Source organism: Salmo salar, chromosome ssa09 (genome assembly GCF_905237065.1).
Source record: "Salmo salar chromosome ssa09, Ssal_v3.1, whole genome shotgun sequence".
NCBI classification, from domain to species: Eukaryota; Metazoa; Chordata; class Actinopteri; order Salmoniformes; family Salmonidae; genus Salmo; species Salmo salar.
The window spans coordinates 109,759,065-109,771,519 of NC_059450.1; the positions used below are offsets into that span (position 1 = coordinate 109,759,065).

Here is a 12,455-nt window from a genome sequence, read left to right on the forward strand (position 1 = left end):
ACGCAAAATCCATATGTACGTGCGTATGTTATCGTGTGTGTATGCATATGTGTTTGTGTTATTTCACAGTCCTCGCTGTTGCTTCAGGTGTATTTTTACCTGCTTTTTGAATCTGATTCTACTGCTTGCATCAGTTAACTGATGTGGAATAGAGTTCCATGTAGTCATGGCTCTACGTAGTACTTTGCGCCTCACAAGGTCTGTTCTGGATTTGGGGACTCTGGCATGTCTTGTGGGGTATGTATGGGTGTCCGAGCTGTGTGCTGGTATTTTAGACAGCTTGGTAACTTCAGCTTATCAACATATCTTACAAAAACAAGTAATGAAGACAATCTCTTCCACTTTGAGCCATGAGAGATTGACATGCATGTCGTTAATGTTAGCTCGCCGTGTACTTTTAAGGGCCAGCCGTGCCCTGTTCAGAGCCAACTGCAACTTTGCCAAGTCCCTCTTTGTGGCACCTGACCACACGACTGAACAGTAGTCCAGGTGTGACAAAACCAGGACCTGTAGGACCTGCCTTGTTGATAGTGCTGTTAAGGCAGAGCAGCGCATTATTATGGACAGACTTCTCCCCATCTTAGCTACTGTTGCTCTGATTTGAATAGCAGCATAGTAGAGTATGATTTCATATGCTCTAACCTATTGTGAAAGTGGTCAAAATAACTCATTTGTGTTAAGTCACAATGTTTTAGTAAATTGAAAACATCTCTTTAAAAAATATATTCGGTTTTAGAGGACTACAAAAGCTAGGCACACTAGTCTGGACAGGTTTGCACTTTTAAAAGTTTACATGGCATTTCTAGCTTAAACGGTGTATGAAAAATAGTTTCAAAGAATAAGTATGTAGAAAAGGAGATGTAAATAAAATGGGTGTGCTTGCTTGCCTTGACGTATTTACGGTTGTGAAATAGTAAACTTAAGAGAAGTGGCAAATCCAAAATGCACCATTGAAGGCTATGGAGCTTTTATGCAAATGTGAAACAGTCAAATATAAATACTATCAAAAGCTTCTGCCAAGTAATGTAAGTTGAGTCAGTCTGCACATTTCAACGTTGGTGTGGTGTTTGGAGCATAAACGGTTCAAGAACAGTGGCGAATCCATATATTTCCTATTGAAACCTATAGCGTGCCATCTGAGACAGCTAATAGTATTACTTACTGGCTGCCCAGGTGGTCCAGAGAACCCAGGTTTCCCAGGGAGACCCTGTTAAAACAATAGGTACTGTTAGAGTCGATCCTAGCAGTGGAGTCAACTGACAAAACAGTGAATCAGACGGAGTGTGGGTGTGACCAAAAACAATAGAGCAAACCCATTAGGCGTAACAAGTAGAGTCTAGTAATGTAAACCAATAATCACGTGCAGTCAATCACACACACTGTTTTCCAAACACACTCCATACCCGTGAGCCTTTGGGTCCTGACAATCCAGGAAAGCCAAGATTTCCCTGTGAATCCAAATACACGCAGCCAGTTGGTTACACATTTAATGAACACAAAATCATTCTAAAATCTCACCACACAAAATGATTGTTTACTGATACAATGTTTCAACACACAGGCATGCAAACATACACACACTCACATAAAGAATAATGGGAAAGAGTATTTACTATGAGACTGACACACACACACACACACCTATATCTCATGTAATAACAAATATAGTGAGACTCTCACCTTAGGGCCAAAAGGTCCAGGATTACCTTCAAAACCTGGATAACCAACCACTCCAGGCAACCCATCATAACCTGGATACCCAGGCTCACCCTGTGAAGAGAGAGAGAGGAGAGAGAATATTGATAAATAAAGGAAAGAGAGACATGTTTTTTTCTTCTAGTTTTTCATTGTTAATCATGCAGAATTACTACAATGTCCAGTTATCAAACAACAGGCTAGAAGAGCTGCAGTACCACCTTCAGCTGATGTAACACCATATTCACTGACTAGCAGCAGTCATTTCAATTGAGAAAAACACACTTCTTGATAGAATTGCTCTACAAATTCCTTACTGATTTGTGATCGAGAAATAAAATCACCATTACTGTTCCCAACACACATAGAAATCACACATCATTAACCAACGCACATTCTAGTGTCCCTTTCTTTAAGCTCAGTCATTCATACAGAGGTACAGGTGTGTGACAGCAGTGATAACAGCTAGGCCTTTGGGAGTCAACGCCTTCACACACACCATGAGATATCATTAGATAATTATAGACTCACACAAGCACGCACACACACGCACGCACGCACACACACACCTGAGGTAATAAACTATCTGGGTGGCCAAACCCTGACACCAGTTCCCTAGCAACTAAACAGCTCAAGCTGCTCAGCAGCACAAGTGGGTTTTGTATCTATATACAGTCAGAAAGTAACAGTTCACACCCATCACAACTGATTCAGCAAGCTAACAAGCAACGTTAAATGGATTGCAAACAGGTTAGCATAACTTTAACCAAACAAAAAATTGTTGTTCTAAATATTAGCTAGCTGGTGTCATGACTTGCCCTCCTGGATGGAGATCAAAGGTGCCGGTTAACCAAAGGTTTCAAGACCCCCCTCTCCTGGGGGAGTTGGCCAGTTTTATGACGGTCGTAAATACCTTGCAGGAACTGTCTTTCCATAGCCATGCAGTATTGAGGGGAAAGAACCCTTTTGATACAAGGATATTCTTCCCGCCAAAACTACAACATCCAAAAGTTGATAATGAAACAATATTCCTAACACAAAGAATGTGGGAAATGGTCGGGAGGGACTTAAAGAACAATCATGTCAGATCATTTATTGTTAGGTGATATCATTAAAAATGTTATTACGGAAACATTGCAACTTTAAGAGCTTTCACAATGTATATATCAAACTTACATCTAAATGTTGCCAAACTTATATGATTAAATATGAAACTATTTCTGAAAAGACAGCAACGTGATTTTAGCCTTCTAAATTAGAAATTGTATTTCATATAAAGTTTTATCCAGTCAGTAACCACGTCCACGTGAGCACAGACATTATGCCGGCATGATGGAACGCCCCCTTGACTAGAGCACTTAAAAAGGACTCCTAACGAAATGTACATTAGACCAGAAAATGTGGAACAGTGGCTACACATTGAAATGGTTGCCATTTAAATAGATCAAAACATGCTGGGTTGCTACCGGTGTGTAGAGTGGTTCTATCTGTATCCTCAATAATCAACCATTGAGACCAGCCAACATTGCGAGCTGAACGTGACAAATGGTTTAAAAACTACAAGACCAGACAATGCTAAGACATTCAGACTCTCGATGAGTGAAGGCAAAGACATTCTCAGTCTGCAGCTGGGTAAGGTAACGTAGTCTAGGACACTCGACCGAAGATGAGAGACAAAGAACAATTTCCTTTCACCACCATAGATACCACTAAAGGATCTATTCTAACAAGCCTCTGAACACCGCATGGTATACCACTGGAGGACCCGTTCTAACAGACACTCTGAGACCAAGAAGCTACGACTACAAAGGGCATGGTAACCTCTGGTGGACAACCAGAGACTTACACAACCAGAGACTTCTGTCAAACTGATTTTCCATTGATGGACCGGGCAATTTCAACAGAGAAAGAAGACAAATACATTGAAGCGTAAATACATATACATTGCAATTATTTTCAAATGAGCGGTCGTTCATGTGCAAAGTATTCACATTCCCATGAGTATAGTTTTCCAACTGTATGTACGATAAGTTGACTCTCTGTCTCTCCCTCTCCTTACATGCCCGTCCCTTTTCATTATGTACCAAGCCGTCATATCGCGTTAGTCCACTAGGGACTTTTCAATGCATTACGTTAGTAATCAATGTAGAATCTATCCTGTGGTTGTGTTTATGTAATTCTGTGTGTTTATTTCGTTAGTTAGTAAATATATAACTAAGTCAATTTGTGTATCGCTGAATCATCATGCAGACTAGGGTTCGTGCAGATTTGAAGTCAACGACATTCAGAATGAGACTGATATGAGGTAATAATAATTCATGGAGAGGCAGCATAGCCTAGTGGTTAGAGTGTTGGACTAGCAACTGAAAGGTTGCAAGTTCAAATCCCCAAGGTACAAATCTGTTGTTCTACCCCTGAACAAGGCAGTTAACCCACTGTTACTAGGCTGTCATTGAAAATAAGAATGTGTTAACTGACTTGCCTAATTAAATAAAGGTAAAAATAATGATATTTCCTCAAATGTTATAATGAAAAGCTGCCTCTCAGTCTGAAAAAACACATGTTATTTGGAGACTTGTGGGGGAATGCTGATGATGTCGCCCACTGTATGAACTTTCAGTAGCCTGATTGAGTCCAGACAGGAGAAATCTGCACACAATGCATCCCTGACCACCTCCTGAAGTGCTCAGCCAGATCTGAACATAATCAGACCACAAAGTAACTTTTGTGCGTCTAGAACTGTCTTTTCAACGCAACCTTCGTATTCTGATAGCAGAAGTTGCATGTAAGTGTCAAGTGTAGACATGACCTTGCAGCTGGGGGCAGTCATATCACAGTTTGCAAGCTACGGTCACCGGGCCAAATCCGGTGAGATCAGGTTCCGTATTCACAAAGAAGATCTAGAATTAATTTAGATAAGATGTTTTCTTGCAGAGAATGGAAATGTGTCCCAAGAAGACACACATACCCCTGAGGGGCTGGAAGTAATGGGTCGGCCGTAATGAGTGCCCCAGAGCAATTATTGGGTGCCTTGCTCATAAGCACAATAACAGGTGATGGTATCTAGAACGATGTCAGTGACCCAGATTTTACCGTCTGAACTGGGATTCAAACTGGCAATCCTCTGGTTGCTGGTCTACTTCTCTAACCACTAGGTAACCTGCCAATCTGTATCAGTTTAGCCTTTAAGATCATAATTAATAAGATAAAATGGACAGGGGGACCTGATCCTAAATCAGCACTTCTACTCCAAGAAGCTTTATGAATACGGAGTGGCTGCAGATCCGACTTCTCACAGACCTTTTTGTCTGAGTGCTAAGTGTCGTGAAGATTCTTTGCATGTGCGGATCCATAGACATTTAAACTAGTAGATAGTTCTAGCACTAATATTCTTCCACGTATACCTATGGAAAACTGTCAATGGCGCATGAAGCCGGACTTATTTGAATTTGAAATGTGCCATATTGCTGAATGGCACCAAAAAAATCGCTAAGGATCATGGTGAAAGTGGCTGTAACTAGCAAAGGATCATGGTCGATGTAGACGTTTTAATCCTGCCTGAGCGAGTCAACCGGCAAAGAGCGTGCATGAGAATCTCCTCATAGCCTGCTGGCCGGTGACTTTTTGTATTTGTATTTATTAAGGATCCCCATTAGTTGCTGCCAGGGCAGCAGCTACTCTTCATTGGGTCCAGCAACATTAAGGCAGTTATATACAATAAAAAATCTGACATGGTATCATTTTTCACAACACATTAAGTGTGTGCCCTAAGGCCACTACTCTACTACAACATATCTACAATACAAAATCCATGTGTATGTGTGTGTAGAGTGTGTGTATCATTGGTTTGGATGTATGTGTCTTTGCCTGTGTGTGACTGGTCTGTGTCAGCACGTGGTCCTGTGTGACGACAAACGTAGTAGTCAGAATGGATCACAAATTAATGAAATATCTTGATACTGTATGTAACAAACTTTTGTTTTAAAATTACCCTGGGAATTGAACTTGATCATAATAAACACATTTTAGAGGCCAAAACGTCAGAACCCCCCAGAAAAATGGCCCGTTCTGGTGATCACAATTTGCATAGGATTTCTAGAGCAGCGTTTGGCACCACTAGGTTGCTATGCAGCAGCCGACCAGGAGAGCTCTTGACTTCACGCTCCAGAATGGACACTGGGGTCCTGTGAGGATCACGTTCTGCGCATTTGTTTGTTTATGCTCTACTTTGCGCTCTGCCCTGCTCATAGAGAATAGGCTACTACGGCAAAAAACTGTAATATCTTGTGTTTCACCGAGTCGTGGCTAAATGACGACACAGATACTATACAGTTGGTTGGATTTTCCGTGCATTGGCAGGACAAAACAGCTACATCTGGTAAGACAAGTGGTGGTGGTGTGTGTCGATTTGTTAATAACAGCTGGTACGCTATTTCTAATATTAAGGAAGTCTCAAGGTATTGCTCGCCTGAAGTAGAGTACCTCATGATAAGCTGTAGACCACACTAGCTACCAAAAGAGTTTTCATCTATATTTTTCGTAGCCGTCTGCTTACCATCACAAACCAATGCCACACTCAACAAGCTGTATAAGGCCATGAGCAAACAAGAAAATGCTCACCCAGAAACGGTGCTCTTAGTGGGCCGGGGACTTTAATGCAAGCAAACTTAAATCCGTTTGACCTCATTTCTACCAGCATGTCACATGTGCAACCATAGGAAAAAAAAACTCTAGACCACCTTCACTTCCCACACAGAGACACATACAAAGCTCTCCCTCGCCCTCCATTTGCCAAATCTGACCACAATTATATCCTCCTGATGCCTTCTTACAAGCAAAAACTAAAGCAGGAAGTACCAGTGACTCGCTCAATGCGGAAGTGATCAGATGACGCAGATGCTAAGCTACAAGACTGTTTTTCTGTGCCAAGAAAGTGAAGGTAACCAGCCTAAATTACTACCGCCCTGTAGCACTCACATCGGTAGCCATGAAGTGCTTTGAAAGGCTGGTCATGGCTCAGATCAACAGCATCTGGCAATGATGCAATCAGTCAGTATGCTCTCGATGGTGCAGCTGTAGAACTTTTTGAGGATCTGAGAACCCATGCCAAATATCTTCATTTTCCTGATGGGGAATAGGCTTTGTTGTGCCCTCTTCACGACTGTCTTGGTGTGTTTGGACCATGATAGTTTGTTGATGATGTGGACACAAAGGAGCTTGAAATTCTCGACCCACTTCACTACAGCCTCGTCGATGTGAATAGGGGCGTGTTCGGCCCTCCTTTTCCTGTAGTCCAAGATCAGCTCCTTTGTCTTGCTTACTTTGAGGGAGAAGTTGTTATCCTGGCACCACACTGCCAGGTCTCTGACCTCCTCCCTATAGGCTGTCTCATCGTTGTCGGTGATCAGGCCTACCACTGTTGTGTCACCAGCAAACTTAAGGATGCTGTTGGAGTTGTGCATGGTCACGCAGTCGTGGGTGAACAGGGAGTACAGGAGGTGATTGAGCAAGCACCCTTGAGGGTGTTGAGGATCAGCGTGGCAGATGTGTTGTTACCTACCTTTACCACCTGGGGGTGGACCGTCAGGAAGTCCAGGATCCAGTTGTAGAGTATGATGAAGAAACATGTGACTCAGAGTTTTGTACAGTTGGATACTCTTCCAAACCCACTAATCTCTCCCCCATTCCTATCCGGAAGCAAATACTTGACATGTCTCCCAGAAGATTGGGACCGAGTGACGGTAAAAGGAAAGTGTCAGAAGATTGCTGCTTATTAACCGTTAGGACCCAAAGTTTACACTGTAACGAGGGTGTCCACAAAGGGGTGGGGTGTAGATCGGCCATGGGATGAGAGATGTGTACCTAACCTGAGCACAGGGAAGTATTATCCACAGATACTCACTGTCACTGTAGCAGAACATAGGATATTATTGGAGATGTTGGTGGCTAAAAAAACAAGTAGGAGTTGGGAGACAGGTAGGGAGTATCTGAAAGATTCAGTCCTAGATCTATCAGTGAACCACAAAGGCAATAGGAGATCAGGAGAAGGAGACAGATTCAATGCAATAGTTATTCATCAAGGCAGTCGAGGTAGGGACAGCAACTGAAGCAGCGGTAGTAGTGGTGAAGGATGCTATAGTAATAGCATGGAACTCGACTACGGTGCAAATGAAGGGTATCTTGAAGTATGCATCATCAAACGCAGTACTTACAAAGTTATGTCCAGAATGTGAGCAGTTTATTTTTGGATGCAATGTTGAGATATTCACAGATGTATCTATGGCATAACACAATCATCCAAACCGGAAAAATGTAGGCTACATTTGTCCTAGTGCTAACTGAGGAAAGATTGACGCAACATAAGCGGTCCTATTTTGTCCAGCGAAGAGCCCGGATCTCAATCCCATTGAGCACGTCTGGAACCTGTTGGATCGGAGGGTGAGGGCTATGGCCATTCCACCCAGAAATGTCTGGAAACCTGCAGGTGCCTTGGTGAAAGAATGGGGTAACATCTCACAGCAAGAACTGGCAAATCTGGTGCAGTCCATGAAGAGGAGATGCACTAAAGTACTTAATGCAGCTGGTGGCTACACCAGAAACCGAACGACCCATACACTAAATAGAAGTCCCTATCTGTTTCATGGGCCTGCTGTAAGCTGCCTAGATGCAGCCAAAACAGAAGGATAAATGCGGTCAGAGAAGCACTGCCCCCTCAAGATTGTGAGCCTGCCTGGCAGGGGTTGGACCTGCAAAGCCAGAGCCCCCTGATGAGAAAGCATAATATACAGTCGTGGCCAAAAGTTTGAGTGACACAAATATACATTTTCACAAAGTCTGCTGCCTCAGTTTGTATGATGGCAATTTGCATATACTCCAGAATGTTATGAAGAGTGATCAGATGAATCGCAATTAATTGCAAAGTCCCTCTTTGCCATGCAAATGAACTGAATTCCCCCAAAAATTCCCCCAAAAAACAGCCCTGCCACAAAAGGACCAGCTGACATCATGTCAGTGATTCTCTAGTTAACACAGGTGTGAGTGTTGACGAGGACAAGCATGGAGATTACTCTTTCATGCTGATTGAGTTTGAATAACAGACTGGAAGTTTCAAAAGGAGGGTGGTGCTTGGAATCATTGTTCTTGCTCTGTCAATCATGTTTACCTGCAAGGAAACATGTGCCGTCATCATTGCTTTGCACAAAAAGGCTTCCCAGGCAAGGATATTGCTGCCAGTAAGATTGCACCTAAATCAACCATTTATTGGATCATCAAGAACTTCAAGGAGAGCGGTTCAATTGTTGTGAAGAAGGCTTCAGGGCGCCCAAGAAAGTCCAGCAAGCGCCAGGACCATCTCCTAAAGTTGATTCAGCTGCGGGATCGGGGCACCACCAGTACAGAGCTTGCTCAGGAATGGCAGCAGGCAGGTGTGAGTGCATCTGCACGCACAGTGAGGCGAAGACTTTTGGAGGATGGCCTGGTGTCAAGAAGGGCAGCAAAGAAGCCACTTCTCTCCAGGAAAAACATCAGGGACAGACTGAAATTCTGCAAACGGTACAGGGATTGGACTTCTGAGGACTGGGGTAAAGTCATTTTCTCTGATGAATCCCCTTTCCGATTGTTTGGGGCATCCGTAAAAAAAGCTACCATCAGTCCTGTGTCATGCCAACAGTAAAGCATCCTGAGACCATTCATGTGTGGGGTTGCTTCTCAGCCAAGGGAGTGGGCTCACAATTTTGCCTAAGAACACAGCCATGAATAAAGAATGGTACCAACACATCCTCCGAGAGCAACTTCTCCCAACCATCCAGGAACAGTTTGGTGACGAACAATGCCTTTTCCAGCATGATGGAGCACCTTGCCATAAGGCAAAAGTGCTAACTAATTGGCTTGGGGAACAAAGCATCGGATTTTGGGTCCATGGCCAGGAAACTCCCCAGACCTTAATCCCATTGAGAACGTGTGGTCAATCCTCAAGAGGCGGGTGGACAAACAAAAACCCACAAATTCTGACAAACTCCAAGCATTGATTATGCAAGAATTGGCTGCCATCAGTCAGGATGTGGCCCAGAAGTTAATTGACAGCATGCCAGGGTGGATTGCAGAAGTCTTGAAAAAGAACGGGCAATATTGACTCTTCGCATCAACTTCATTTAAGTCAATAAACGCCTTTGACTCTTATGAAATGCTTGTAATTATACTTCAGTATTCCATAGTAACATCTGACAAAAATATCTAAAGACACTGAGGCAGCAGACTTTGTGGAAATTGATATTCGTGTCATTCTCAAAACTTTTGGCCACGACTGTACAAGGAAATTCTCAAAGCTGCTAATGAGAACCTTGACGACCTAGTACCTAGCCGGTGGGAATTCCGGTGGGGTATCCCCACCCAGGTAGTGGCAGTGCTAGCAACACTGGCTGCAGTAACCCATGGGGAGGGGGGGGGTCACACTCCGACAATCAGAGAGGCCCTGGTGGCACAAAAGAATCAAAGGTCTGACTGCACAAAGATGCTTGGGCAAATGGTCACAACTGGGGACCAGTGTGTGTGTGTTTCAGGGGAACATAGTGGATCTGATCTCCATCACCTAGGACTTGACAATGGTTAATCAAATCTAACATTTTTGCCACGTTTTGCTCAATCTTGCATGCTTTCTCAAACAGATTTAACTGTATATGCATCCATAAATCAGGTCCTGTCTTGAGTTGGGCTCTGGGATGTAACAACCGTTGAGCATCTGAGCTTATGGTTGATTGTGGGGGAAAGGGGTTGAGTGTGTGTGTGTGTGTGTGTGTGTGTGTGTGTGTGTGTGTGTGTGTGTGTGTGTGTGTGTGTGTGTGTGTGTGTATCCCATATCTGTTGCAAGGGTGTAAGGATATTAGGGATAATAAAGGAGGAATGAAAATAATTGTTTGCTAAAATAATTTACATAATTTGAGTCAATTTGAGGTGTACCTGTGGGATGTATTTCCAGCCCTACCTTCAAACTCAGTGCCTCTTTGCTTGACATGGGAAAATCTAAAGAAATCAGCCAAGACCTCAAAAAAAGTGTATACCTCCACAAGTCTGGTTCATCCTTTCCAAACGCCTGAAAGTACCACATTCATCTGTACAAACAATAGTACGCAAGTATAAACACCATAGGACCACGCAGCCGTCATACCACTCAGGAAGGAGATGGGTTCTGTCTCCTAGAGATGAACGTACTTTGGTGCGAAAAGTGCGAATCAATCCCAGAACAACAGCAAAGGACCTTGTGAAGATGCTGGAGGAAACAGGTACAAAAGTATCTATATCCACAGTAAAACGAGTCCTATATCGACATAACCTGAAATGCTGCGCCGCAAGAAAGAAGCCACTGCTCCAAAACCGCCATAATAAAGCCAGACTACAGTTTGCAACATCACATGGGGACAAAGATCATACTTTTTGGAGAAATGTCCTCGGGTCTGATGAAAGAAAAATAGAACTGTTTGGCCATAATGACCATTGTTATGTTTGGAGGATAAAGGGGGAGGCTTGCAAGCCAAAGACACCATCTCAACCGTGAAGCACGGGGGTGGCAGCATCATGTTGTGGGGGTGCTTTGCTGCAGGAGGGACTGGTGCACTTCACAAAATAGATGGCATCATGAGGCAGGACAATTAGGTGGATATATTGAAGCAACATCTCAAGACATCAGTCAGGAAGTTAAAGCTTGGTCACAAATGGGTCTTCCAAATGGACAATGACCCCAAGCATACTTCCAAAGTTGTGGCAAAATGGCTTAAGGACAACAAAATCAAGGTATTGGAGAGGCCATCACAAAGCCCTGACCTCAATACTATAGAAAATGTGTGGGCAGAACTGAAAAGCGTGTCTCGAGCAAGGAGGCCTACAAACCTGACTCAGTTACACCAGCTCTGTCAGGAGGAATGGGCCAAAATTCACCCAACTTATTGTGGGAAGCTTGTGGAAGGCTACCCGAAACGTTTGACCCAAGATAAACAATTGAAAGGCAATGCAACCAAATACTAATTGAGTGTATGTAAACTTCTGACCCACTGGGAATGTGATGAAAGAAATAAAAGCTGAAAGAAATCATTCACTCTACTATTATTCTGACATTTCACATTCTTAAAATAAAGTGTTGATCCTTACTGACCTAAGACAGGGAATTGTTATTAGAGGTCGACCGATTAATCGGAATGGTGGCCGATTAATTAGGGCTGATTTCAAGTTTTCATAACAATCGGAAATCTGTATTTTTGTGAGCCGATTTGGCCGATTATTTTTTTTTTTTTTTGACCTTTATTTAACTAGGCAAGTCAGTTAAGAACACATTCTTATTTTCAATGACGGCCTAGGAACGGTGGGTTAACTGCCTTGTTCAGGGGCAGAACGACAGATTTTTACCTTGTCAGCTCAGGGATTCAATCTTGCAACCTTACGGTTAACTAGTCCAACGCTCTAACCACCTGCTTTACATTGCACTCCACGAGGTTACGCGAATGCAGTAAGAAGCTAAGGTAAGTTGCTAGCTAGCATTAAACTTATCTTATAAAAAACAATCAATCATAATCACTAGTTAACTACACATGGTTGATGATATTACTAGTTTATCTAGCCTGTCCTGCGTTGCATATAATCGCTTAGGTACACGTTGCTCCAACCATAAACATCAATGCCTTTCTTAAAATCAATACACAAGTATATATTTTTAAACCTGCATATTTAGTTAATATTGCCTGCTAACATGAATTTCTTTTAACTAGGGAAAA

The 12,455-nt window shown here is 42.9% G+C and overlaps 1 protein-coding gene across 1 annotated transcript in view; it reads right to left on the bottom strand.

The window, feature by feature from the left end:
• LOC123724084 (collagen alpha-5(IV) chain-like) overlaps nucleotides 1-12,455 on the bottom strand; it is a 72,201-nt gene that overhangs the window by 22,998 nt on the left and 36,748 nt on the right. The window contains exons 3-5 of the mRNA XM_045686999.1: nucleotides 1,681-1,770; nucleotides 1,404-1,448; nucleotides 1,163-1,207 (exon numbers count right to left, since the gene is read on the bottom strand). Coding sequence (XP_045542955.1) covers nucleotides 1,163-1,207; nucleotides 1,404-1,448; nucleotides 1,681-1,770 — 180 coding nt within the window. The remainder of the gene's footprint in view (nucleotides 1-1,162; nucleotides 1,208-1,403; nucleotides 1,449-1,680; nucleotides 1,771-12,455) is intronic.